Here is a 27,173-nt window from a genome sequence, read left to right on the forward strand (position 1 = left end):
CGAGTTGCCAGGCCCCCATGTTCCCAATGCGTGCTCATCACGGATGACAAGCCAAAAATACAAGCAGCCGCAGAAGTTCCGGGAGATCGCCACCCCCGGAGGTTCATTTCTTCCCATGAAGTCACGTCAAATGTACAAAACCCCCCTCCCGAGTTACACATCAGCCCGTTCCACCAAATGTAAAAAAAAAAAGAGTCATCCCAACCATTCATCCCACAACGTCCCGACTTGTCGCACCGAAGTCCAGCCCCACCGACCGCCTCACAAACCCCTGCCCCAACACCCGTCGCCCTGCTTCCCGACCCACCGTTTCTGTCAGTTCCTGTTGTCGGGGGCGCGGACAGGTGGATGGTGAGGAGTTTGATGCATTTCCGTCTAGATGCGTCATGAGACAGGTCCGTTGGCGGGGAAGCGGGGAGGGACGGTACTTGACGAGCAAGGATACCTCGGCTTGGGTGAGCAGGGCGCAGATGGCGGGGATGTATCGAATACAGTTCTGGAAAAGCGATGGGAAAGCCCACAGAGGGGGGGAGTCCTGAAAATAACGGTGGGCGAGAAAGGGGCGTACCTCCAGATGCGCTAGCTGTCCTTGTGGAAAAAATGAACGTCAAGGATTGACACTCTACTTGACACGGATTCCGACAGCGCGGCCCTATCAACGTAAGCAACAAGCCACGTCTCTCAGTTTAGACGGGTCCATGATGGCCCGCGCGTTGGCAACTTGCAGTTTATAGCCCTTTTGTCCGCTTAAATCGGGTTACATTTTTGGCCTACCAGTAACTGCCGGCTGTGTGCAGGCACAGGATGGTTCTCGATGGACTTTTTGGGGTCGGCAATGTTTGGGAGGCGGTGGGGCTCCTGGCTTGTTCCACGGCCCGTTATATATGTCGTTCGGCGTGGAACACACCTTCCCATCCATTGCACGCCCCCAACACACCTCTTCACCACTCCTTTCCACAAACTATACTTCCTTCCACCGAACGTCCAAGACAACTACAAAGCATGCGAGTTATCCCCGTCTACAACGACGTACCCACCTCCCCCCCGTCTCACCACCGCTCCACCCCGCCCGCCTGGTCATCACCCACCCCACGAACACTCGGCTTCGCAACAGCCGCCTGGACACTCCCACCAACCGCCACCACATACAACACCACTACATACTCAACGACAGCAGACTGGGGCGTACCCATCCACCGCGTCCCCGCCCGTCGACGGCGGTCGGAGGTGTCCGCGGACGAATGTGAGGAGTCGGACGATGAGGAGGGGGAGGTGCTTGATGCGCTTCTGCATATGGGGGCCTATATCCCCCGCGCGGGTGAGAGCGGACCCAACCGCGAGGACTCCAACGAAGCGGTGTTTATGCACGATCTGCGCGGCTCCATCCCCGAAACGGACGTGGACGCGGACATGATGGCGGGCATCTTCACCCTCGCGGTGCACCGCCCTATGGACAGCGACGAATGCCTGTCCCACATCCCCACCAACGAGGACACGGAGCTGACAGCAACACGCACCCTCCCCGAGCTTGCCGTCGCGCGCACGCGCGTCCGCAGCAACCTGTCGCGCCTCTCCCGCGATCTGCACACCCTCGTCGGGTTCTACGAGGCGTACGTGGAGCAGCTGACGGGCGAGATCATGGGGGATATCCTCGGTGCGCGAGGGGGCTGGGCTGTGCGGGGCCGGAGTGTGGACGAGATTTTGGACGAGATTGTCGATGAGGTGCCAAGCGATGATTTGGTGGCGTATCTGACGCAGCCCGAGGATGAGAGCACGCATACCAGTATGAGGGTTGTTGATTGGGCCGCCATGGCCCCGCCCGCCCCCGCATCGACGTCGCCGGCAGTCGGACGCGCCTACCCCATGCGTCGCCGGATTGTTCCCGTCGACACCACCCGTGAGACAGACAGTCACGACCCGAACGGCATGCAATCAGTAACGTGGTCCTCGGCTTGCAGCGCGCGTATCAAGATGTGTGACGAGGAGGTGTTGGATTCTGACGGCAATGTGGTGGAGCCTGTTTCGACCGTGCCTAAAAGGGAAGTTAGATCTGGGCGGTTTGGGTTGGTGCGGGCGCAGGACAGGGACGATGCCCGCGTTGGGCGGTTTGACGTGGATAGGTAGTTGGGGCGTCGTTTCGGGACCCTCGTTGTTTGCAGAATAGCGTAGTAGTAGCACTAGACTCCCTCGCATTTGACAAGTATATATTAAGCTGATTCCTCCAAATCAAATTCATGCATTATCATCTGATATCCAAAAAAAAAACTGTGTATAAATGAAGGATTGCCAGCTTAAGATAAATGCAATCACCGATGCCCATGCAAGCCTTCGTTTCTTTCGAGGTGGGATCTAATTGCTAGCGTGAAATCCTTTCCTCCGCTCGCGGCTCAAGAAGCCGTATGGGTGTAGGTGACATCCACGTAGGACACCAAACGCCGTGAAAGACCTCAAATACGCTTTGAGCAGTTGGCGGCTCTTGTGCCGAAACGGCGGCGAAGGTGGATGGGTACTCAAGTTCGTGTGACAGATTTCGGCAAGGGGTGTTAGAGGATCGCGGATACTGCAAATTGGCAGTCTCAGTCACTGCCAGGTGGAGCATGGGAGGGCCCACCCACTGCTGAATCGTCAACAGCAGCGGAAGCAGTTGGGAGGGTGGGTTCCTTGCGCACGTTGCAATGTTACATGTCCACATCTTGGCACCTGAGATCAATTCACCTGGATATAGCCTGAGCTCCGCACACCCAACACCCGCTCAGACTAGCGTCCACCTCCAAGCGATGATAAACCCCGCATCGGAAACTTGGCAGTCCCCCTCAGATATGCAGCATCTCCCTCACACAAACTCCTTCTTGGTTTCAACATGCACAGCCCTCGCGACCAATTCCGCAACAATGCGCATTGGTTCTGCCAGGTCCGTTCCGTGGGCTATTAGCACACCTGAAGAAGTGAAAGATAAGTAACAACATCCTGAAAAGCTTAACTTCGATGTATGGGGATTTTTACCGGTATTGGCCTCCACGGACGCCAAGAAGGTCAGCAGTAGCGGCAAGTGGTTGAATTGCACCAGCTGGTCGTCCCTGAAGGTGGAGATGATCATCTTGTTGCGGCCTAGACCGAGTTTGCCGGACTGCCTCATGGGATCCCCGAGTTAGACAAGGTTCCAGCCCACCGAAGTCCAAGAATCCGCGGCAAGGCAGGCAAGGCAAACGCACCTGATCGCTTGCAACAGTAAAGGTAGCCGAGAAAGCCAGTTCAAGAATATGGTCAGAGAACCCTGGGTCTACTGCTTTGGCGAGGATGACACCATCTTTGTTGGTCATGAAGACAGCTTTCAAGTGTTCCGTGCTGCAGCACAAGAAGAAACAAAAAGACGTCAGACAACCTGAACTAAATTGTGGGTTATAGCTGCAAGGATTCGGTACAAGACGGTGCATTCCTTACTCGGTTAGGACGGACTGAAGGAGGGTGTCGAGCTGTAGGGAGAAACGACACAGTGAGACACAATTCCAAGACGAGCTTCAACAAGAAAGTGGTTTCAGCAAACCTCCGCCATAAGGGGGGATTATTGAGGTAACAGGAGTGCTGTGAGATGATTTATCGGTTCGATGCGTCGGTCGTGGGATGCCACCGAGCGAATGTCTTTCTCAAACGAAGCGAGATTCGAATGAGGTGTTGAGGGGGCAAAGAAAGTGGCGATGGACTGAAGACGGTGCGTGGGGAATCAGCGACTGCTGTCTGGGCGTGGTTCTACCGAGCCAACACTTCCAAGCGTCCTCCTCCCTCGTATTTCCAGGCGCCATTGTTCGCTCACCCGTCCACTCCTTTCCACTCAGACACACCGCTCAGTCTCCTAACTCCTCTCACCAGACGACAGCGCTTGTTCATCGCCAAATGCTCTCCCACCTCGACGACCAAGAAAACCAAGGCGACGCCATCCTCCTCGTCCCATCCGCCACCCCAACCGCACCATCCCACCCGAACCTCCACCGCCTCCCTTCGAGATCGACCACACGGGACCCGCGAACGACAGCCGGTTTTTTGTTGTCACCGATGAAGCAAGTGAAAAGCTGGGGGATCCCGCACAGGGAGATAAAGCGAGGCTGGTGGTCAGCTCGACGTTCAGAGGCCGACGGCTGCTAGGCGTCCGGATGGATGTTCCCGACGGGCATGAAGGTGTGTGTGCGTCATTTTCCTTAGTCGGAACTCTCATCCACTTCACCAACACGCCAAAACGCCCAACAATAGGCCAGATATACAAAGACACCCCGCCGCCACCCGGAAGCAGGGACTACACCAGCGCGAAGCAGATATTCGCAACGTTCGATCGGTTCACGGCGTGGGTGCATGACGAGATGCCCGGTGCGGCAAATTGCGATGCGGTTAGGGCGCTTGCGTGGTTGGAGATGGCTGAGGACGTGAATTCGCATTTGTGATTTGAAATGGCGATGATGAGATGTGCCACGACAATTGGTGTTGATTTCAGCTTCTTTGGTGAATGCTAGATACATGCGTATGTACACCCGCTATGAAAGTCCGCTAGCGGTGAGGAAAAGGGAACAAGGGAAAGAATGATCCAAATAAGGTGCTATTCGTTGTCCCTGAATCCGCAGATCAAGACGGCGGAGAAGGCCCAGGAGGAGAACAAGTATGATGGCGACTCGTAAAGCAACCGCGCACCAAACGCCGAGCTGATGCGAGAAAGTGGGGGGTCTTGTCGCTATCATCATTGCACCCCCGGCGGCGCATCCATCGTTGGCATCACAACCTCCAACACATGGATACTGTCCCGCTCCTCAAACGCCTGCCTCAGCACGCCCATGACATCTTTTTTCGCTTCCACGCGCCGCTGCAGCCTGAACTTGGGGTACTTGTCCTTGTCCTGCGGGACGGAGAAAGTAGGACAGCGACTGCGCGTAGGACCACATTGCGGTGCGGTTGTAGCTGCGCTCGGGGCTGTGGATGTAGCGTTCGATTGTATCTGGTGGGGAGGGGGGGGGGAGGGGGGGGGGGGAGAGAGAGAGAAGGAGGTGTTAGCATTTTTTTTTGCATACAATGAATTAGGCATGTCAAGCCCGAGATCAGCGGAAGTGAGGATGTTGCTTACATCCGTCGTTGTTGACGATGATGATCGGCGTCAGTTTGTGGCGAGGTACTGTACAGTATGTATCGCGAGCCGTTGGGTGAAAGAAATGGACGCGAAAGTTGCAAAGTGACATCTGTGAGCATCTGTGACATACCGTTCAGCGGCTCTTGCTGCCCAACCTGCTGCCCAACAGCTGCAGTGATTATTCTCAGCAATACCCTCTAACCGTCTGTTACCCCTCCCCTCGTCTAGGTCGAAGTGGGCTCGCCAGTGTATCGAGTTCTGCACCGGGAACAACGGACCCGCACCATATCCGGATTTAGGCTTTAGACACCTGAGCCCAAAATGGGCACAAAGACCTTGGGTTCGGGTCTAGATGCCGACTCTCGCTTTTTCTTCCCAGTTTTCGGGAATGCTATATTCGGTCTTTTACCTTCTTGCTGGATACAGAGATGAGCGGTATATATAGAGGGGGCGGGGAACGACGCCGGCCCTCCGGTTGTTCACAGCAAAGTCTGACACTCTATCTATCTACGAAACCTCTTCACGACTTCTGTTCGACTGGACTGATTGATTCATCAAGGAGGAAAGCGATCTACAGCCTTCAATTACATTGAACCTTGGATATACGTCTAGGAATAATCACAACCACCACCACAATCCTCAAATCAACTCCCACCCAAATGGCGTCCCGGCCCCGCCTCAACGCCGACATCCTCCACCACCTCTTCACTCACTTCCTCACCCGCCGCGACCGCAGCGTCTGCGCTCAAGTCTGCCGCGCATGGGAACACATCGCGACGCCCATCCAGTGGCGCGCTCCCACCGTCTCCGTTTCCAATGTCGAGAGTATCGCTGATATCCTCGGTCTGCAGTCAATAAATCACGTCGCTAGGAAATTCACGCGGTCGGTTTCACGAAGTCGTGGCGTGTCGCGATCCCGGGATTTGAACGCGAATATGGGTGGGAATGGGAGGGATGCGGCGCGCGCGCGGTTCATTGTGAATCTGGTGAGGAGGTTGACGCTGAGGGTGGAATATACAGGCCCGGCGTGGGGCGTGTGGAGGGACGAGGCGAAATGTTGGGCCGAGTTTTGTGGGCGGTTGGAGCTGGTAATTAAGTGTTTGGGCGTTGTGAGGGATGCGGGCGTTTTGGAGCATGTGAGTACTGTTTTTTAGGTGTTCTTGGCGTTCCCTTTCCGCGACTGTGTCGCTAACACTCGTCGTTTCGGTCATCAGGTCCACCTCATCTTTAACATCCACCTCGGCCACCTCAACCATACGTCCCCCATGCTCAACCACCTCGCCACCCTCCTGGATACCCTCTTCACCACCCACCTCGCCCTCCGCCACACCTCCCTCACATCCCAGAACCCACGCCCACTCACCCTCCACCTAACCTACAACCTCCCCACTGCCCCTCTCCTGCAACCCCACATCCACAGTCTCTCATCCACACACTCCACCCACGCCGCGCACCTACACGCCCTCACAATCCACGGCGAGTGGGCGACGGAATCCGATCTCGTTGCCGTGCTCAGTTCCGCGGTGCCGCCGCCGTCGCATAGAAGGGGGTCGGAGTTTGAGCTGAATCTTGTGGGGTGTGTGGTGAGTGATGCGGTTTGGGAGGCGCTTGTGAGAGGGTTCAATGAGGGCGTGTTTGGCGTGGGAGATGGGTGGGCTGGGTCAGGTGTGGGTGAGGGGAGGAGGGGACGGAGGCAGAGGAGGAGGATGCGGAATCGGTCGGCTACGCCTGGTAGTGTGGAAGGGTCATCGTCAGCGTCATCATCATCTACCACTACGACAAACACGCTCACCCCACCATCCCCAACCTCCTCGTCATCATCCCCACCCGCACACCCACCAACCCGCCGCCTCCGCCTCCTCACCATAGCCTCCTCAGCCCTCTCCAACCCACTCAATGCAACCCGCGCAATAGAGGTCCTCGCCGCCTGCGCCAACTACGTCAGGTGTCTTGCCACCCCGCCCACCCCAAGGACGCCGGGCGGTGGGTCGTGTGCGAAGTTGGTGCCGTGGAGGGAGGAGGAGGGGGAGGTCGGGGTTGTGGGGATGGCGTTCTGAGCTGGTGTGGTTCGGAATTCCGGCGATCCGGCTTTCTTTGGGACTTGGGACTTTGGACTAGGGGTTCGGCGCCCGTTTTCTCAAGCACCCCCGCCCCACACACACACAGACGCACATACAGACCCGGAAAACACTCTCGGACACAGAAAAAGGTCAGAGCCCTCACATCCCCCCCCCATCCCCTTCCATCACATCGGGACGTTCAGATTCAGACACATTTAGAACTTAGACCATTTTAGTGTGGGTATCATTAGCCTTGAGCATTCGGACCGTTTTGGGGGATAGTGTGTGATTTTCTTTTTTGGGAAATATATCGGACATTGCAATCATTCTCGAGGTCTGTGTCCATTGTCCAAGGCTGTAATCCTTACGAGGCTATCTCCTTGCCACCTCAGAACGGATTCGGATGGTCGGCGTTGGGTATGGAATGTTTTGCTCACGATGGTATATAAATCTGGAGTTTTCCCATGTACGTACATACAGATACGGATAGTTACACATGCAGATAGAAAACTCCTAAAACCGTCTGAAGTCTGTCCAAAAGTCTGGTATCGATGTCCTGAGTCCACCACCCCTCAAAACGGCTTCTTCCTCAAAACCTCCCACATCTGCAACACACTCCCCAGCAAGAATGCCCACCCGCCATAAAAATTATTCACCCCACTCGCCGTCTCCCTCCACCCCCAGCCCCCTGCCGCATCCTCCCAATACCCAAACACGCCACACAGCATAAACCCAACCGCACCCACAAGGTTCCACACCGCCACCTGCCACCCGAGCGTCCACACCGCGGTGAAGCCGACCTCTTTCATGTACACGAGGGAGGTGACGATGAAACCGAGCCCGCCGATGACTTGCGGGGTCCAGAAGATGAGCATCCGTGCGGTGTGGGAGAGGGTGAGGAGGCCGGTGATGACGGAGATGCCAAAGACGGTTGCAGCGAAGATTTGGATGAGGGAGGCGAGTGAGCCGAGCGAGTGCGGGTCGGGGCGCGGGAACCACGTGAGTTTGTAGCGGCGGGTGGTGGTGGGTGGGTCGCTGGGTTTCGTTGTCTCGTTGTGGGTTGGGTTGACTTTTCCCTGTTGTTGCTGCTGCTGTTGCGTTGCGTCACCCATGGACATAACCTCATGCCCGCCCTCGACATCGATCCCCCCATTCCTTGGTGGAGGCAGAGGATGATCCGCATTCCCCGCCTCCACGACCGCCAAGCTCGCGCCAATCAAAAATAGCATCCCCCCACAAAACGCACTCCAGTTCATCACATCCACCGCCTTGCTGTCATCGCCAACCATCTGGTCCGGCCACATGACATAGAACCCATTCACGATCCACGCGATGGAGCCAAGAACAAAGAACAGCGCGACGTGGAAGGATATGTTGTGCAGGAGGTCCCGGGTGACGTGGTGCCGGGTTTTGCGGTGCGTGCGCGAGGTGTAGGTGATGGAGGGGTGGGACAGGGGGTGTTGCGGGTGCGGGATAGTGATGTGGGTTTTGTAGGTGTGGTGGGAGGGGGATTTGGGGGTGGAAAAGGCGAGATGCGGGGATTGGGAGGGGACGTCGGAGTAGGTTTCGGTGTGCAGGGTGTGGGTGGAGGGCTGGCTGCCATTGGAGTCGGTTGTTGTTTGAGACATTGCGGGCATTGTTCCGGGCCTATATATTGTATCCTGTCCTATGTGTCGTTGAGCGGTTTAACAGCGTTCTCCTCACTATCCAGCAGCCCAGCTGAAAAAAGAGTGGTCGTTGTGAGAGGCCGGGAATAGGAGCGAAATGTGTTATCAGCCCGTCTGCGAAAGCTGTGGGAAGGAGGGGGAGTTTCTGGGGAAGGAGGGAGGGGAAGGGGGCACGCCGTCCTATGTATGGTCCTTACGCCGTGGGAGTGTTTTCGAGACTCAAGTTCATGGGAGAAAAAAAGGGAAGCCCCCGGGGAAGGCATGGAAGAACGCGAGAGAAGCACGAATGACGCCGACGCGCCGATCGCCGAATGTTCCCAACTTGCTGTCAGTGTCACTCGGCCAGTCCCCGTATAAACACAACTAGAAAGGTCGACAGAACACACGTAGCACTCACGGTTGTTTCTGAGTAGGACCTTTTTCCCATCTGAACGTTGTGTATTGGGTAGGGGTTGCAGCAGAAGATACATCGAATACCACGGATCACAACAAGGGATAGGCTTTCTCGCGGGGAGCTTGGACATCGATATCATATCAGAGGGGATTGAGGACAACCCCAACTCTTCCCATCTACGAACGTGGATTCCTATCTCTCATCAGGATCTCCATCCCACATCCCCCCCCAGGAAGGTCCCGTTTTTTTTCCTCCCCACCCGGTCACAACATCTCTAATCCTCAAGCGGGTAGTCGAAAGGTGCAGGCGGCGCAGGCTCAGCTTCCTCATCCGGGTGAGCATTCGCAGCTGCTTGAGCTGCAGCTGTGATAAAGACGCCTAAGTTAACCAAAATCCATACCCTTGAAAGGGACCTCTCAAAACTCCCACTCAACACTTACCCAAATCCCGCACAGTAATAATATCCTCAACCTCCTCCGGTCGCTTATCCCACAACAGCAAAATGCCCCCAACAATCTGGTTCTTGACAGACACATACCGCGTGTCCGACTTGAACTTGATATACTTCAATTGCGCAGGCACAACGCGCGCCATGTTGTCCAGCACTTCGAAGGGGTCTTCTTTCGTGCGCTTCTTGCGCTTCTCGGTGGGTGTCGTGGCTGTCGCTTCGTCTCCTTTCTTAGTACCAACGTCTTTGCTCTCTTTCGCAGTTGTAGTTTGAGGTGCGACAGGCTCCTTGTCATCAGTCTCCATCGCATCGGGTCCTTTCGAACTCTCCCTCCTCTGCGCATCCACCTTCTTCGCCCTCGCCGCCGCTTTCGCCGTAGTCGACAATACAGCAGTGGCGACCTTCTCCACCTTCTCCTCCGTCGGGGGTTTGGTCGGCGCCGGGTACGCAAACAACGAGGGTTTGGCGTTGGATAGGAACGTGAATTTGGGGATCTTGAGGTCCTTGTTGAGCCCGATGACCGCCGTGGGCGTGAAGGCTAAGCTGAGGAAGTGCGTGAGGGGGTACCAGTACCAGAATTGGGTGAAGACGGCCATCCCCACGATCGCGGACATATTGGGGTGGCCGGAGAGGGATTGCAGGGAGATTGTCACGTTGCGGCCACCTACAACGTTCCGCGTAGAACTTCAGTTATCCTTCGTTCCCCAGACGCCAATCTCAGAGACTTTTACAAACCTGCATCGATGATCCCTTGGCCCAAAACCGCACCAAATTTGGCCATTACATCCTCATGCTTGTTCGCAATAATCGTCTCAAACAACTTCCGCGTGGTCGCCACTTTCGGGCTCTGCACGTCGTTCTGCTGCACCAGGATCATGGCCAAGGCAATCAGCGCGCCTTGCCGCACGTAGTCCACCGTGTCTTTTGTCATCGGTTCCAGGAGGTCTAGGGCTTCCTATGAAATGGGAAATGGAAATCATACGCATCAGTATACGCATCCCAGATACTACCGCTACTTGATCAACGCACCTTCAACCCAGTCCCAGCACAAGAAATCCCCAACGCTAACGTCGCGCCATACCGCACATGCGGGTTATAACTCTCCGACAGCAGCTGCACCACTCTAGGAACTTGTTTCGGGGTCCTGAAGAGCAAGAATCCCAAAGCAGTGACGGCTGCGCGTCGAACGTCATCGTTGACATCGCTGACGGCAACGTGCAGGAGGCGGCGGATGGCCTTGTTGTTGCCGGTGCCGCTGTAGGCCATCGCCACGGTGTAGATGCCGCCGTATCGAAGAATGGGGTCCTAAGACATGCGAGTTCAGAGCCCAAGTTTCCACAAGAGGTTGACCATTCTCACCAATCATACCTTATCAAGGCCTAACTGCTCAATTAGCGCATCAGCCTGCTCCTCGCGCCCATACATGATCATAGAGATCCCAATCGCCAACCCGCGAATAATCTTCTCGTGCTGAGTCTCGTGCGCGTACTGCAGCATCTCCTCAATCGCTTTGGAGGACGCCGTTCCCAGCATGACCAGACCCATAGCCAGTCCGGCGGCTTCGCCAGCGACGGCACTGTCGCTGAAGAGGATCGTCTTCAGGTCCTCGTATATTTCTGCGAGATGAGATTCAGTAGGGTAGCAAAAGATCGCGACATTGATTTCATGTCGTGGAATTCGGGGTACACACCATCATTAGCAGTAGCCATCCCAGCAACACCCAACCCCAGCGCCGCTCCATGTTGGACCACCTCCGTCTGCGTGTTCCGTAGCGAGTTTCGCAAGTATTCAATGACGCCGCTACCATGGTTGGTGTGGATGAGACCCATCGCGAAAAGGGCACCGCCTTCCGAGTACGATGAAGCAGAAACGCCTTCTCGTGGGAGGTACGGAGCTAAGAGAGCCATCCCTTGGGCTAATTGTCCCTGTGAATTCGTGGAAGAGATTGCCGTTGGGTGACGACTTCCAATTTGGGGCAAAAAGCCTTTGTGATTCTCACCTTGTGAATGACACCCAAAGCAGCCGTTGCGCTGAACTTGGTCCAGTTGGTGGCTCTTGAAAGCCATTCCAGGTTCTGTCGGAGAAACTCGTCGCTGGTTGTTCCGGCGCTCATGAACGCGTTTGCGAACGTGATGGCCGAGTGATACACGGAGTTACGCGATTCAAGCGCGTCCTTTAGACGGAAGATTGTCAATCCTCAAGTCCATTGGCGTATTGTAAGTCTTCGGAGCCGCTGCAACACCCACCTTTGATTGCTTCAAGATCAACAAGTCCGTCTTGTTATTCCGCGTCAAAAACTCGAGATACAGGCGAATCGACAACTCCCCAGACAGAATGGTGTGGATCTTGCTCAGCACGTCCGATTTCGGGCCCGCCTCGGTCTAATAAGCCGTGATGAAATTCGTTTAGCAGATTCCTAACATACAAAATCAAGTGTCCGGGAGGACCAACCTTCAGCAGAGGCGTCTTCTCGTCCGACCCAGCTGCTTCCCCAGACTCCTCCGACGAAGGTCCCAACCCCTGAATGATCTGTTGCAGGAAATCCTGGGTTGCGTTTTCTTCCAAGTCAAAGGCCACTTGGTAGGCAAGCATGTGATGTCGCTGCGGATTGATGAAATTAGTCGCCACACGACGCAGAACCCGGATTCTTCCAAGTCGTACCGCATCATTCTGAGCAAGTGTCTGTAAAAGCTCACTGCACGATGGCGCATCGTTCAAATGAAGCAAACATTGACTGATCGAAATGTAATCAGGATCCGGGAGGTTTCTGTACAGCTTGACCATTAATCGCAACACCTACACGAATCAAGATTCGTGTCAATGACTTTCCGTTCTTCATTCTCTCGAAAATAACAATTTTTAGCGCGCACCTCGTTACGGAACGAGAGATTTTGAACGATGTTCATGGTTGCATCCAGAAGGTATGACAGCAAAGACTGGGCGTCGCCTTTGTTGACCGCGGCTTCCAAGATGTCCAACCGCAACGTCTCTAACGCGATACCAACGGCCTAAGATCATGTATGTGTTAAGGAACATTGCATTGTGCTCCACATCGTGTTGCCGCCGAACCTCTCTCCTCGAAACTCACCTGCTTGTACTCGCCATCATCAAAGCACCTCTGAAACATCCGCTGCACCACATCTTCCAAACGCTTATCCACCTTCGGAGCTGGAGTAGTAGGGTCGGCCGCGTGTTGCTCCACGCGCACAGCGATGTACTTGTCGATGCATTTGGCTGTTGTTATCATCAGTTACAGCGGTCCTTTCCCGGGGTTCCGTACTCCCACGGTATTTTTTTGCACGTCACATACCGATTATCGTTTCCACATACTCGCTCTTGGAGTTGAGGTCAAAGAGCTTTCCAGCGCCGAGAGCGAACGTCAGAGACTCGTCAAACTCTCCGAGGTGGTAGTAGACCTTCGAGAAAAAACGCTGGGAATCAGCAAAACACGCTTTCCCACGGTTACCAAAACGACGGTGGTCGGGATTCTCACCTTGGAGGCAACCAAGGCGGCAAGCTCGCGGTATTTGAATTGCTCGTCCTCGTAAAGAATCTCACTGTAGTAGTATTATAGTGAGTAAAAGTGTCCGCGGGGAAGTAGGCGAATCCACGATTTTCCAGGAGTCAAGATCAGAAGGGGCCCCAAATCCCCGTCACATACATCTTTGAAACGGCGTCCGAGATTTCCGCCCAGAATTGGTCGACGATGCCGTCAAGCTTCTTCAGAGCATAGACCTTCAGCTCGTCCTCGTTCTCATCGAGGAGAGATATGACACCAGCTGCGGGAAGACAAGTACATCAGAGTCGGCTTCAAACCCTATATGGCGTTCGTTCGCGTATGTCAAGATGGGCGTCTTTCGTACCAGCGGAGGTGAGGGCGACCATGTTTCCCCTGCTCGATCGGTGTTATGTCTGCCAAAGGAATTCGGAGTAGCTAGCAGCGAGCAAGAAGAGACGAGTGCCAGCGACGTTTAGAGTGAGTTTCGGGGAGGAAGCCGATGGTACAGAGTGCAAACTTCAACCGTTTGTTCAGCGTTGAGGGAAGAGGGGGCAAACGCGTCACCTACTACGACTCAACGCTCTGAAGGCTCTGAAGGACGTTTTCGCACGGAATTGGGCATGTACAGTAGAAAGCATTAGAAGCTCAGCTGAACGCAGTCCGTCGACGACAGCCACCAGGCCTCCACCAGCAATGTCCGCCGACGTCAGGAAACTCCTCAAACAGGCCCGTGCAGCACGCTCGAACCCAACCTCCGCAACGGCTCGCAAATCGAACCCAACGCCTGTACGCCATGCCCCACCAAAAACAACAGTAAACTCACGAAAACGGCCACCAACAGAAACACCCGTCACCGCAACATCTTCATCATTCGCCGCCACTCAGAAACATAGCGCTAAGCGGCGGAAAACTGAGGTGGCGGGATCGGAAGGTGGATCATTAGGGGACAGTGGGGGGGCGACGGCGACGGGGAACGAAGACGATTCTACGACGGAAACCGCAGTGCTCCCGCCAGGGTTCTTCGACACCACCTCCGATTCCCCATCACCACCTAAATCAGAGCACGAGGATGCACCGCCCCCATTATCCGACTCCACCTCCGCCCCATCCGATCCTCCAGCCCTCCCCTCCAACTTCTTCGACACACCCACGCCCGCTGCCACCTTCCTCGCCGACTCAACTTTCAACGCCGAATATGAGGCCTTGAAAAAAGAGATCGAAGCTTCCACCGCCGACGCGCAGGATGCGGTGGTTGCGGAGGAGGAGGAGGAGGGTGTGGATCGCGATGAGGAGATGAAAAGGGAGCAGCGGGCTTTTGTGGGGAGGTTGGAGGAGTTGAGGAGGGTTAGGGAGGGGTTGGCGTTGGGGAAAATGGGAGCTGGTGTGGGTGGGAGTATAGTAGGGGCAGGGCCCGGGGGGAGGGAAGCGAAGGCAAGGAATGGGACGCAGACGATTGTGAGAAAGGCGTTTGAGGATGAGGATGTCGAGTATGCTTACGATGATGATGACGATGACGAGGAGGAGGATGCGTAGGAATTGAGAAAGGAATCGGGATGCAACATGCTCATGCTATGGTTGTAAACCCGACTCCTGTCGTTCAATTCGGCATGGGACACGGCCCTAACACACCCCTCGGAATCCTGTACCTACAATGGGCTTCTGAAGATGAATATGATCTATGTGGGGTACGCGGACAAGCCGTGAGGCTTATCCCATCAAATCATGCTGATACACAATTATCGAGAATGCGAGCTAGATTGAAAGTTGGTGCAGTGTGTGGATGCAGATACGATAGATATGTATATACAGAGGAAATGATGCTAGCGCAGCGACGAAAATCCGCCTTCCAGAACCCCCTCCCTAACAACCATCGCTGCGAGGGTAGCGATACGCCAAGCATGAACGTATCTGAAGAGATTCCTGTCGCTCAACACCCCCGCCGTTTCTGTGCCCTCGATCCAAGCTCAGCCCATTCCATCCCGTCCCCATTCTCTCTTGGTCTATCCCTAACGCCCCGGTGGTGGACAAAACCGAACAGAGCTGAATACACTCCGCCTCCCCAATTCACAAGTTCCGTCGGATGGTCGTTGCAAGTCAGGGAAAGGATCGCAAGGCGTGACGTTATCTTTTCGGGTGTTTGTTTAAGCGGCAAGAGGCGAGATCAGACGCAGGAAGTTGGGGCGGGGGGATGAGCGGGTGAAGCCTGCGGTAGGACGAACATATATCAGAATTAGCATTGGCATTGCAGTCGAGGGAACTCTGGTGTGATTTGCAAGAACACTTACCAAGGTAGAGGATAAGCGGAATGTAACCGATATGGACGACCTTGCGGCCCCAGTTGAGGACCTTCATGATGCGGTCGCGGGTTTCTTCGTGCATATTGGCGGGGGTTGCGGTTGTCAAGAGGGTGGTGAGGGTGGTGAGGGTGGGTGGAGATGGAAAAAGGTCGGGGGTTGAAGTCGACAACTTGGCGGAACCTCGGTCTGCTCCCTGCCACCCTGGCCTCTTCGCACTTTCTGAGTTCTCGCCTGTCCGATTTTCCCGTTTTTCACACTTCGCCCACCTCACACCTCGGCGACCCTAGTTGAGCACACCCACAAAAGACCTATCCATATCTCAATATAAAACCACAGATATGCTTTCAAACTACACCCACGACGACCCCAACGACCCCGCCTCCAAACCCACATCCCCATCCCAATCCTTCGACACCCTCAAACAACTCAGCCAAACCCACCACCCAAAAAAGCAATCCCCATCCCCACCCTCGAAACACAAATTCTTCTCCGACTTTACAAACTCGTCACCGGGGGCTGGTAAAACGACCACGACCACGTCGTCGCCTTCGTCTTTGTTTGGGTATAGACCTGCATCACCGTTGGGGATCTCGGGGGGTGCGTTGGAGGATGAGTCGCCTCCGTTTTCGGAGTCGTCTATGGAGCTGGATGACGATCACCCAATTAAAAATGAGTATAATGGGGCGGATCACAACGGGGTGAATCAGAACGATCCAGACGTGGGCGTGATTTCGTCGTCGTTCCAGTTTTTGAGCGACGAAGGAAGCGGGACGAGGGTTTTGAGGGACGATGAGTTTTCGGCGTTTGATGAGCGGGGGATTTTGGGTGGGCCTTCCATTCTGTTTGAGGCGGGAGAGGGGGAGAATACGTATCCGGAGGAGGAGGAGGAGAGGGGGAGCGGAGAGAAGGAGCGGAGTGGGTTGGGGGACGGGCGGGACGAGGATGTGAGAGTTGAGGATGTGAGGGGGGATGCCTTTGTCGGAGAGGATGGGGTTGAGGAGGTGGTTGTTTTGCAAGAGACCGTGAGGGAGGTGCTGATCGAGACTGTGGAATTGGAGCACGAAGTCGCCATGGACGCACCATTCACCGAATTCGACGACCTCGACAATCTAGACGGCGATGACGAATCAAACTTAACCCACTCCCCAACCCTCCAACACACCCTCGACCAATCCACCACCCATTTCTCCCTGCACCCCAACGACTCCTACACCGCCTTCCTCCAAGAATGCGACACCCCGGCCTTCCGCAACGCCGCACGCCGCCAGTTGCTCTCCCCACTAGGGTCCACCTCCCCATCACCGTTATTCCCTCTTCTCTCCTCCCCCCGCCCCGCGACGCTCGACGACCATATCAACCGCTACCGCCACGCTCTCGCGGAACTGAGGAAACTGAGGGAGTTGAGAACGGCGTACGAGCGCGCGTATGGCGAGGACATGGGCGATCTGCAGTGGTATGATCTGGACCGCGTGAGGAGGGGCGCGTTGGGGAAGGTGGCGGAGTTGAGGGATTTGGAGGGGGAGATGGAGCGGTTGATTCGCAAGGTCCAGGAGGATGATGAGGTACACTTTGCCCCCTTTGTGTCCCTACCTGGTTCTCGTCCATTTTTTAACATCGAGAAATTTCATAGGCAAAACACAAACCAGCCCTCCAGCACATCGCCGCCCACTCCCTAACCCTGGACGCGAAACAAGCCGAGATCGAGTCTCTGGAAGCCAAACTGGCGCGTAAACGCCGCCGGCAGCACTGTCGCGAGAACGAGGTTGTCCAGCTGCGGAGAGATGTGCGGGAGATGCAGTCGGCGGTGCAGGTGCTTGTGGATGAGGGGGGGCAGAGGATTGCTGCTTTGGTATGTTGTGGGGGTTTTTGGTGAGAGATGGCATGGGCGGGTTATCATGAGGTGGTGGCTAACGATAACCGAGTGACAACAGAATTTACCATGGCCGGCCCTCTACGTCTTCTGCGCCGTCGGGCTGTTCATCTGTGCTATCATCATGTAAGCCCCCCCTCCTGTGCCAAATCACACCCTCCACAGCGCACTCATCTCCTCACACTCATTTGCAGAGAAATGGCCGTCCTGCCGATGTATCACCAACGGCACTCTCGACCTAGTGCTCAGGGAAGACCGCTGGCACCCGAGTGTGCCGCGGGGCCGTGGGCGCGTTGGACTGGGGAGGCGTCATGAACATAACAGAAAGTGTGGGATCACTGTGTATAATATGTGGGGAAAGGTGGGATGTTAGTGTACGTAATGTGGTGTGTGTGTGGGGAGGGATATCAGGAATCGAATATAATATACCCCTTTTATACTTCCCCGGGGTCCGACATATCGGTATGCTGTCAATCGTCCAATTGTTGGGCAGACGATGTCAGATTACCTGCCACGCCCAACATGGCAAGAAGTGCGAAGAATGCGGAACCGTTATACCAGTTCTGCCATTGCAACCGCAACTCGTGCGACCGCTTGATGTCGACAAGGTGGGTCCCCTCATATTACCAAAATAGCACCAAACGGTAAGCGTCGACAACGGTTCGGACCAGTTCGGTCGCTGGGCCACTTATTGGGGAATGGAACGGAAGAGGCGCCCACGGAAAAGACATCACAACCGGCGTACCCTTCTCAAAACACATGTATATGTAAATATAAAGCTAAGCGAAGTACAAATGTGATGTGGATGGCCGGGTGCCACGCCAAGCCTAGCCTTCCACGCAGGATTACTGTCTTCTGCACGGAATAGTTTAGGGTTAGGGTTGAATAACCTTAATACCTAATTCACACTCAGCGTGTTCTTCAGTAGCTGACGACACAGAGCTTTTGCAGAGCTCTTATGTAAGCGATGATGGCACTCGTTCGAAACGACCGAGCTTCATAGTGGATAAACACGTCAGCATCTTCAACATCTCGAAATTGCGGACGTAGCAATCGTCACAGAACATCTATACAACCCTTCTAGACGATTCAGATAGCCTTCAGGACACCCAGGACAGCATCCACCGTAAATCCTGAAGCCCGTAGTGCGCTATAGCCGAAAAGCGCCCACGTATAGGTTATTTACATACTAGAACGACCGATACGTCGGCTAAGTCACCCTTTTGCGCTGGATGGTTAAACAAACCTTTTTGACTCACTGTTTGCCATACATACCTTACTCTTGCGGTCTATCAACTCTGGAGAGTATACGTTCAACGGTCGATACGTTATCGACATAAACGCGCTTTTACTAGTAGCCAATTAGTAGCACGCGCATGGACCGGGAATCTATAACTGTTATTCGATCCTCTTCAAACTCGGAAATCTCGTAGAGTACGCCGAGCTTGTAGACTTGTGAAAGTTTCGGACGGATTCGACCTACGGCTATGGAGATATCGAATTTGGAAGTTTTCGTTGCCAAATAACGTAACCCCATACCAAAGCTATCGCAGTTTTGGTCGAAACGACATCCGTTGAGGTTCTTCTCGATCCAGAGAACTACCGTACAATTACGCTGCAAGATTCAAGAGGTTTCGATCACGGCAAGCGGAGATATACGCGTCACCGCGTTCGGATAATAGCTGTTTAAATGAAAACAGGCTATTAGGAAACGTACCTCAATTTTCGAGATATTGGACGGCACAACCTCGACCGTGCATAAGTGGACACCCACAGCACGGTGTAGACGGGACGGACACTCAAGTTGCCGGGGCACATGCATACAACGATGACCAGCAAGGCAGCAAAAGTCTCAGTGCACAGAAGATGCACACTGCTTGACTTACTTCACGAGCATGAGCCGTGGGGAACGACAGACAGTGACCCCAAGCGTCCGTTAGAGATTCTGGCCAGCTGCTTAGCGACATTCATATCATGGATGCGAGACCGACAGCCTATAGCTGTGTGCATACAGACCGACACCGCAGTAGGCTGGAAACTCACAGTGTGCGCACAAACGACAGACAACGTAGAGCACCCCGTATCACTTGATGACGCAATACAGAGGCTGGCACAGCTTGAGTACCCACAGGCTGGACATCTTGCAGCTACAAGCAAAGAGGCCGCCGAGCTCACACGCCGATTGCTAGACCTTATGAGATCTGCCGGAACACTCTTTAGCGTGCACATACCCGAGCTGAAGCAAAACAAATGCAGGACGCATTTCAGATGCACAAGGAGATCGCTAGACCCCAAAGACTGGATGGCTAATGAGGACAAGCGCAATGCCTCTGTCGAGTGGCTACGATGCCGACCAGAGGAGTGTGAGCGCTGCCCGGTCCTTGAGAGACTCAAGACAATGCCTGCCGTGGTCAACACCAACGACGCTCTTGAAGCTGCACATGAGGCGCGATGCGTAGGCATCGGGGGAAAGACCACCACCACTATTGGTAGGGACTTGGAGATGATATGCACGCTACGATGGGCGGTAGTCTCATTTCTCAAGCTAATGGACGTACCACCGTGTGCCAGGTTCATGGCAGGCATCGGGTCGATTGCACGGTCAACATACGTGGGCGAACATGAACGCGTGGAGCTGGGGACAATAGGCACGATGCTCGACGCCCACGCAGAGCACCTGGACGAAAACGCCATCATCACGCTGCTGACGTACGAACGTCGCCGGCTTGACGAGATGCCAGCGATGCACACCGGATGCCCAGCTCAAGATGTAGACAACAACACCCCCGTAACGTTAGCGGTACACCAACACCCTGAGATCGTAGCATGGTCCGCGCTCTGTGGATTCGACGCTCGGGGAGAACGACAACCAACAATAGTAGTGTCACAGTCCCCATGTGTAATGTGTGAGATATGGTGCGACGCCGAAGGCGTGCGACTTGTGAACGCGCCTAGTAGCGATCTTGGGCACCCCGTAAATCACACGTGGATGTTCCCATCGCACCCCCACGCCAACCTCAGTCGCACCATGAGACGCATCACACAGGAGGTAGAACACAGCATACGCCAGCATGCGTATTTTGATACAAAAACCGCGTACTCGAGATACACAGATGCAGACAATAATTTTGAAGACGAGCTCACAGGCAAGCACAATACAATGGCTGGTTTCAACAGCATCATACAGAGAACACGGCCGGATCCATAGTACCGCATGACAGGCGAGGAGATACCGTAGGCCATGGCAACCAACGCACAACGCACGCCTACGCGCTGCGCCCCGTAGCACGCCGGCATGCCAAGGCGGCGAGGCATGAGCAGCAGCACTGAGCCTTGCCGCTCAGGCGGACGTCCAACGCGGCCTAGCAGTGAGGCGCACGCCGCGCAGCCACTCCCGCACGATGCCGACACGCTCAGAGATTTACACCGCCATTAGACCGAATGTTTTTACCGATTTACCGAATAGACCGTCTGCGTTCCGACCGCTGAGCTGCATGCAGACCCATCCATTGATTCCATATCATAGCAAAATAGGGCGACCCATGAATGATTACTGATCGAGAAAAGACTTGAAATGGGGCAAAATAGTACAGGGAAAAAGGGGGAAAGCATAAAGCGACAAAAAAGGATGGGGGAGCTGAAGCCAGACTTTCCAGAGTCTGCAAATCTATGTGGTAGTTTGTTCCATGCCTACATATCTATAGTCCAGATGTTTTGTGTGGGAGCTGGGTTTATGTAGCGGTGTGGGTGGTGGTTTATTTTCGGACGGATTTGGCTCTGTGATTGTGGGTGGATGTGTGAGGAACGAAGAAAGGGAAAGCATTGCAGGAAGGAGATTACAACACTCACTTGACCAACTCCTGATAATTGTTCTCCTCAATCTCCAACTGCCTCTTCATCTTCTCCAGCTCATCCGCCATCTGCGCCCTCTTCAACGCCAGCTGCTCCTCCCGCTCCCTCAACGACGCCTCCTTCTCACGGACCTTTGACACAAACACCTGGCGCATCTCGTCCTCCTTTCGCTGCATGTCCTCCGCCATCGCCCGCTTCGCCGTCTCGACGCGGGACTCGTAGTAGTCGTCGCTGGCGAGGAAGGATTCCGGGCGGCCTGAGGCGCGGATCTTGGAGCCGCGATGTGTTGCGTAGTGCACGCCGTGGGTGGTTTCGATGAGGTCTTGGAGATTGGTGCGGATGAGGAGTTCGCGGAGGTGGACGAAGTCGCTGTGCTTTTCGTTCTCGACTGGTGATTTCAAAAATGTTAGTTCACTTGTTGTATCCTTGGCTAGCTTCCTTCGACGGACTTGTTTTCTCACAACTCACCCTCGACGGATCCCCACCGGTATTTACGTCCGCGGACCCTTTGTCCGTTGACTTCCACCAGGTCGTCACTTCCAATAACGGCGAAAGGCATGTATCGCTCAAGCATGACAATGTTTTCGCGGTCCTCAGCGTGTGCCGTCGGGTAAATGTGGATTCCGTACTTCTCAAAGTCGCGGATGATCTGTTGACAGAGTATGCATGTGAGAACTGTCCGCTTGAAACACGAAGAATTTTCAAATTGACTTACAGCCTTCTTGAATGCCGACGTTTCTTCCGGAGTCAGGGTGTCCGCCCTTGCAATGACGGGGATCACATTCACGCGGGTGCACAACCGTTGCAGGAACTCGACGTCCAGATCCTTCAGACTGTGGGTACATCGTGTGGTTAGCTCTCTGCTGGACCGAACCATCGATCGCAAATTCCCGACGAGGACTTACCGGTTGTCTCCGGACGGGGTGAGAAAGTACAGAAGAGCGTGCACACGGCTGTCCCGGATGTTCTTGCGCATCTCCTGGCTGCTCTCTGCCTGCAGGTACCTCTCATATTGCTCATCGATGTACTCAACGATGGGGTCGAAGCTATTTCCGCAAAGAAATGGCGGTCAGAATTTGAACATCAACGACGGAAATCCCGCCTGCCTCGCAGTACGTACTTCGTCTCACGGTTAAGTTGGTCGCCGAAACCGGGTGTGTCGATCACAGTCAACTGCAGTGTGACTCCCTCCTCGGTGAGCTCTGGAATCGGGAGAAGTACAGTTGAGTTACTCTGGGTCCGCCCCTTCAAAATATTCCCATAGTAGTATCCTCCAGCAACATACCGTAGGTGGTAGGGTCAATGGAAACGGTCTTGGTAGACGACAAGTTGCGTGGTCCAAGCTCCTCAGTCAAAGGTGCGTTGAAAAGCGTGTTCATGAAGGTAGTCTTTCCCAGCCCCGACTCTCCTGCAAAGACCGGGCCAGCGAAAACCGTCAGCCAAAACCCGTGGGAACCCTCCTCATTCTCGTCCTTTCTCCCACTCCCACTCGTTCCACAATTACGCACCAACAACCATAATGTTGAGACTGTAAGGACGGCGCTTCGAGTTCCTCACTCGCTGAGCGGGCAGCTCGGCCATGCCGAGGGGTTCTGTGAGCCTCGCCTGGACGGACCTGGGCAGCTTCCATGGTCCTGGGTCGGGGAAGCGACCGCGGAACTGATGTGCGTATTCCTGTTGAAGAGAGTTGGGTGAGTGGCGGGAATGGATTGAGCGAGACGGCGGTTACGGCGGTTAAAGGGGCCGCTTACCAAAGGCATGTTGTGGGTGGTTACTCTGCCTTGCTACTGAGAGACGGTGAGTGTTGGTGGGAGTTGGTTGATCAGGCAGGGTGGGAATGTGCAAATTGGCCAAACCGGCGGCCGTCGCACGGTTTTCGCCCTTGGCCGCTCGCTCTGCTGCCCGCTCTCGCTCTTTGGCGCGTTTGGTCGCTGACTTCATGCACCCACAGGGGCTTTACGAGGAAGTGAACGACCCGCTCCCTCCTCGAGTCCCTTCTGCGTCGACATTTGAAGCCTACCTTCGAGGACTCGCGGGAGGATATCGTCAGAGACCCACAGCGACATCGAACCCTTACGAGACCCAGCATATAGCCATGACCGCCGTTGTCCCACTCCCGCCTTTCCAGCCGTACGCAACCTACCAACCTGCAATAGACGTGCTAGGAAAAGGTTCCTCGCCAAACCGTGTCGTGAAGGAGGTACGGCCGGGAATGAGGGATCTGAACTTAAAAGTCACCGTCATCGACACTTGTACGTTTCCTGCATATGATAAGAACATTTCCGTGCGCCATTTTGGTCCTATGATAGTGTCCATAGGCTGCCAGACGGCCATTACAATGCTTGGCGCAAGATGTCGACAGCCCCACGCGTTCTAATTCTACTACCACAGATTTCTTGGATAGGAGGGTGCCGCTGTCGATGTTGTGGGTGGGCGACGACACAGCTTCTATTATACTAGTATCTCCAAGCAGACAGGCCTATGATTCAGTGAGACGAGGTGCGGATTGGCTGGGAAAAGTTTCTTCGAGTGGTGATTGGAGCTTAGTCGATTTCTTTTCTTCCATGCGGATAGGAGATATGCTGGAGCTATTCAATGTGTGCGTATTAGCCCTTGGGCCTCGCATGGGACATGAGGAAGCCTGGGGTCCATCTCGCCTAACCTTACCGGTCACATTTTCAGGGAGACACGATTGATCAAAGGCGTCATGGAGCTGAATACAGGGAAAGTAGGTCGCATTGAGCGGTACTCGGAGTAAGTCGTTGGGAAGAGGAGGTCCGTCTGTGTCAGGAACGGACTATTGATCCCGGCGATTGCGTGAACAGAGACCTGCAATCGTTTACTCCCGAACCCAATATGAGCCACATGCACTGGCGGCAGGATCCTAATAGCAGGGGCGGATGGGTATGTGTATTATGGGTCGTGGCATGCCGAAGTTCGTGACACTGAAAGATCGATTTCGGCACTTGTCCGACAGATCTCGATCGAGCCCGAAGTCAAAGCGAAATACTGGGTAAGATGCCCCCTTCCTCGCCATGCTCTGACTCACATGGCTGTTCAGGAATGACGGCATTTACCCATTCGCTCTCTCCGATTTCTCCAGTACCAACCAGCGGAAGACAAATCCGTCCCAGCACGCATGCCAGGAGTCATTCCTTCTGGCCCCCCGCCCATGAACATGAATGTCCGACCGCCACCTGAAAAGCGGCCGAGACATGTTTGATTGAAGAGCTGCGAAATTTTGGTACAACTTCGTATGTGGTCAATGTTTCGGTTTGCTAAGGAGTTCAGCTGCTATTGGGCAACGCCAAAGCTGGATGTTGACTCGTCGGCATGCGCCGCCCCGATCACTTCCGAAGGTTGCTGGCACCTTTACTACTGTCGAGAGTCGCTAACCTCCGATACTGAGTAATTTTGGCGATTGGCATCGCTCCGCACGATTATCAGAGGAGCCACGGACGCCTTTTCATCCAAGCCTAGATGGGGAATAATAAGGCGAGCGTCTTGGATACTTCCAACACCGCGATCCCCACCGGTCCGGGTTCTTTGGAGGCGGTGTGCTCACCCACGATAGGGCACGTCACGGCGGCTTTCTGTACGGATCCTGGGTTCGCTTGCCCGCCGAGAGTACTTTCGCTCAAGCACCTACCAAATGGGGATTCTTTGAGCGTATCGAATGATGGTGGTAGAGCATATCATGCATCGCAATGGTATCAGGGTGTAGGAGTCGGCATGTCCATCCAAATGCACACGATTCTAGAGAACATAAGTGGAAAGTTGCGGTGTACCACAATATGTAATGAGGTTAATAAACGAAGCCGTCGATCATTAGCGCGCCAATGTTCTTCCGATATGAACGAAAAACACATGCCATCGACTTGAATGCACAAGGCCATCGCTTGCCCCCGTCTTCCATCTAAAGAGGGATCGCGAAACGTACTGTCCTATCCCCCAACCCTCCTGTGATCCCTTTCATCCCTTCCCACCAGTCGCAGGTTCGAAATACTACTTGAAAGGTCAGAGTGCCCTACGTCCGAGTCCTTGATGGGTGCCTTTCCACCGCCCCGCAAAGGAACAGAATCTGACGGTGTCCAGCAAGGATTTAGGAGGTCCGCATGGACGCTCAAAATCCCTGCGTTTACATGTCATCAGGGTAATAGAGCAGTTTGACAGCGCGTAACCTGTCATTTTAAGTTTCTGACCGTGTGCTTTATCATCAGGGAGTCTGCGTCTGGCTTTCAGGTGTGCAGCTCGGTAGGACAGGCGCCTATTTCTCTTTTGGATACCGATAGAACTTGAATCATAAGCCTCCAATTTCCATTTGAATTGTACACCAGTGCGCTGCCACCCTGCTCGTCGATAAGGCAAGTCAAACTCCCCCCATGAGTGCATCATTCCCGAGAAAAGCCGCTCAGGTTCCGTTGTCTCCGAATGTTCTTTGTGAACCATATAGACACACAAGGCACCATGAGCTCAACTGGTCCGTCTGGAAGCACCGGCCCCGGCGCACAAAGATTTATCTTCGGTGCGCCATCCCGGTCTGGACCCTTCAACTTTCAGGCCACGACGCCAACCGCAGCACCTACTTTGACATCAACATTGAGCACTGTCGACAACCTGGTCTCCTTCAATAATCACGCATGCTCCGACACCACCCTCGTCATGAATAGCGGGAAGCTAATGTACGCTGACAGCGATGTCCTGTGCCGTGCCTCGCCGTTTTTCCGAGCACACGATTCTTTCAGCAACAATGCAGGAACCGAACGCTCGATCGAGGTGAAACACATCTGCGACGACGACTTGGTCTTTGCCCGAGTGCTTCTATGGATGTACACACAACGGTCAAACGACCTCGGATTAGGCTCTCATAACCTAATGTCGTACATGTCCGTCGGCTTCGTGCTGGAACTTGACAAGTCGTTTTACGGTGCTATGCGGGTGGCCATGCAAGCGATCTCGCCCCTAGATCTCTCTCTCGATGGAATCTATATGTTCATGAAGCGCGCATTAACCTCCGAGGAGCAGGTTATCCATGCGCTGACCGAGCTTTTGCGAGATGTCCCATGCCAGAATGTGCACTTCTACAACACAGGCACTGTGTGCAACTCATGCTCGCGCGCGAACGGTGGAAGCGGAACAACGGGACCCTTTGGCCCCCACCAACAAGGACAACCTGTCTGCAGCTCGTGCCTCAAGTGTGCCAAGCATTGCAACTCGGCATACGTATACATATTACTGCACCTGCCCGCAATATGGATCGGAACGGTGATGACACACGAGTACACATACGACATCTTGGATGTCCGGAGGCGCGTGAAAGCGGCTGTTGTTGCTCACAGTGACAAAATTCGGATCCTTTTGGACTCGACAAACGTGGTTTCTGCTGTCCTCAACACGATGAGCATCCCTACCCTCAGAGAGTGTCTGTATGTGATCTATGGGAATCCTCCTCCATAATCCGGACCAATGAACTGAGATGTCACTGGACTGTCATCGGGTGACGCAGACACCAATATCCAGACGGAAAACCAATGGCCATCCTTTCCTCCTACATCGGCATGCCTTCCCTTGGAGCATAACGATCTATCAAAGGCACGGCGGATTGGCGTATGCTAGACATCTCTCATAAGCAGTGTGGGCGGCACACATCTTCCCCAGCGCCGATTCCAAGTCTGCACCATATGGCAGCGTTTCTAGCGTCTTTAGCCAGTACAGACATGTTTGTCCCTATTTAGATACAATATACGACATGTAGCAATTTTGACCTCGTCTTCGCCAATGCTCAATCGTTTGTGGGGAGACGAAGCTGATTCGCACAGCCCTTTGCAAGCATGAGGTAAAGTACTTCAAATTTATAAGTGTTCCCGAAGCACCAGAGAGCGAGGGCGATACGATATGTCCGAGCCGCTACACTTCTTGCAGGATATGATGCTGCCGAGATGCGAATGATACAGGTGCTGGTCGATAGACTGCCCTCTG

General features: G+C 54.4%; 11 protein-coding genes across 11 annotated transcripts; 6 read left to right on the forward strand and 5 right to left on the reverse strand.

The window, feature by feature from the left end:
• Positions 1-792: 792 nt before the first annotated feature.
• Positions 793-2,238, forward strand: EV422DRAFT_539769 (uncharacterized protein). Its single transcript, XM_053071088.1, has one exon. It carries the CDS (start codon positions 805-807, stop codon positions 2,122-2,124), a length of 1,320 nt encoding a protein of 439 aa, XP_052923016.1. The 5' UTR covers positions 793-804; the 3' UTR covers positions 2,125-2,238.
• Positions 2,239-2,833: 595 nt separating this feature from the next.
• On the reverse strand, positions 2,834-3,553 carry EV422DRAFT_570193 (Ragulator complex protein LAMTOR3; the record flags this gene model as incomplete). Its single annotated transcript, XM_053072851.1, has 5 exons — positions 2,834-2,937; positions 3,004-3,127; positions 3,213-3,345; positions 3,442-3,473; positions 3,545-3,553. 5 exons carry the CDS (start codon positions 3,551-3,553, stop codon positions 2,834-2,836), a joined length of 402 nt encoding a protein of 133 aa, XP_052923017.1.
• A 2,213-nt stretch (positions 3,554-5,766) lies between these two features.
• On the forward strand, positions 5,767-7,164 carry EV422DRAFT_622237 (uncharacterized protein; the record flags this gene model as incomplete). The annotated part of the gene is made up of 2 exons (XM_053074164.1): positions 5,767-6,243; positions 6,322-7,164. The coding sequence occupies 2 exons, from the start codon at positions 5,767-5,769 to the stop codon at positions 7,162-7,164; spliced, it is 1,320 nt and encodes a 439-aa protein (XP_052923018.1).
• Positions 7,165-7,757: 593 nt separating this feature from the next.
• On the reverse strand, positions 7,758-8,594 carry EV422DRAFT_478090 (uncharacterized protein; the record flags this gene model as incomplete). Its single annotated transcript, XM_053067266.1, has 1 exon — positions 7,758-8,594. A coding segment is annotated over one exon (837 nt), but the record flags the coding sequence as incomplete, so codon positions are not given.
• A 546-nt stretch (positions 8,595-9,140) lies between these two features.
• EV422DRAFT_539775 (armadillo-type protein) lies at positions 9,141-13,726 on the reverse strand. Its single transcript, XM_053071089.1, has 16 exons — positions 13,540-13,726; positions 13,338-13,455; positions 13,170-13,233; positions 12,987-13,092; positions 12,765-12,910; positions 12,547-12,684; positions 12,338-12,472; positions 12,128-12,277; positions 11,923-12,057; positions 11,676-11,849; positions 11,367-11,601; positions 11,045-11,292; positions 10,706-10,981; positions 10,412-10,631; positions 9,669-10,340; positions 9,141-9,591 (listed from the first exon to the last, which is right to left on the reverse strand). Exons 1-16 carry the CDS (start codon positions 13,559-13,561, stop codon positions 9,503-9,505), a joined length of 2,928 nt encoding a protein of 975 aa, XP_052923020.1. The 5' UTR covers positions 13,562-13,726; the 3' UTR covers positions 9,141-9,502.
• Positions 13,727-13,750: 24 nt separating this feature from the next.
• EV422DRAFT_203979 (uncharacterized protein) lies at positions 13,751-14,802 on the forward strand. Its single transcript, XM_053065319.1, has 2 exons — positions 13,751-14,500; positions 14,597-14,802. The coding sequence occupies exons 1-2, from the start codon at positions 13,869-13,871 to the stop codon at positions 14,706-14,708; spliced, it is 744 nt and encodes a 247-aa protein (XP_052923021.1). The 5' UTR covers positions 13,751-13,868; the 3' UTR covers positions 14,709-14,802.
• A 126-nt stretch (positions 14,803-14,928) lies between these two features.
• Positions 14,929-15,714, reverse strand: EV422DRAFT_539777 (uncharacterized protein). The gene is made up of 2 exons (XM_053071090.1): positions 15,461-15,714; positions 14,929-15,378 (listed from the first exon to the last, which is right to left on the reverse strand). Exons 1-2 carry the CDS (start codon positions 15,552-15,554, stop codon positions 15,317-15,319), a joined length of 156 nt encoding a protein of 51 aa, XP_052923022.1. The 5' UTR covers positions 15,555-15,714; the 3' UTR covers positions 14,929-15,316.
• EV422DRAFT_204094 (uncharacterized protein) lies at positions 15,707-17,499 on the forward strand. The gene is made up of 2 exons (XM_053065320.1): positions 15,707-17,034; positions 17,103-17,499. Exons 1-2 carry the CDS (start codon positions 15,811-15,813, stop codon positions 17,343-17,345), a joined length of 1,467 nt encoding a protein of 488 aa, XP_052923023.1. The 5' UTR covers positions 15,707-15,810; the 3' UTR covers positions 17,346-17,499.
• Positions 17,500-19,018: 1,519 nt separating this feature from the next.
• On the forward strand, positions 19,019-20,669 carry EV422DRAFT_204159 (uncharacterized protein). The gene has a single exon (XM_053065321.1). The coding sequence runs from the start codon at positions 19,159-19,161 to the stop codon at positions 20,548-20,550; it is 1,392 nt and encodes a 463-aa protein (XP_052923024.1). The 5' UTR covers positions 19,019-19,158; the 3' UTR covers positions 20,551-20,669.
• Positions 20,670-21,187: 518 nt separating this feature from the next.
• On the reverse strand, positions 21,188-23,528 carry EV422DRAFT_508585 (Septin-domain-containing protein; the record flags this gene model as incomplete). The annotated part of the gene is made up of 10 exons (XM_053068757.1): positions 21,188-21,582; positions 21,663-21,843; positions 21,910-22,027; positions 22,100-22,240; positions 22,315-22,396; positions 22,480-22,602; positions 22,703-22,868; positions 22,946-22,978; positions 23,215-23,314; positions 23,338-23,528. The coding sequence occupies 10 exons, from the start codon at positions 23,526-23,528 to the stop codon at positions 21,188-21,190; spliced, it is 1,530 nt and encodes a 509-aa protein (XP_052923025.1).
• Positions 23,529-25,443: 1,915 nt separating this feature from the next.
• On the forward strand, positions 25,444-26,948 carry EV422DRAFT_539792 (uncharacterized protein). The gene is made up of 2 exons (XM_053071091.1): positions 25,444-25,558; positions 25,648-26,948. The coding sequence occupies exon 2, from the start codon at positions 25,662-25,664 to the stop codon at positions 26,649-26,651; it is 990 nt and encodes a 329-aa protein (XP_052923026.1). The 5' UTR covers positions 25,444-25,558; positions 25,648-25,661; the 3' UTR covers positions 26,652-26,948.
• Positions 26,949-27,173: the final 225 nt, after the last annotated feature.

This window comes from Fimicolochytrium jonesii, assembly GCF_025526975.1.
Source record: "Fimicolochytrium jonesii strain JEL569 chromosome Unknown EV422scaffold_24, whole genome shotgun sequence".
Classification (NCBI taxonomy): Eukaryota; Fungi; Chytridiomycota; class Chytridiomycetes; order Spizellomycetales; family Powellomycetaceae; genus Fimicolochytrium; species Fimicolochytrium jonesii.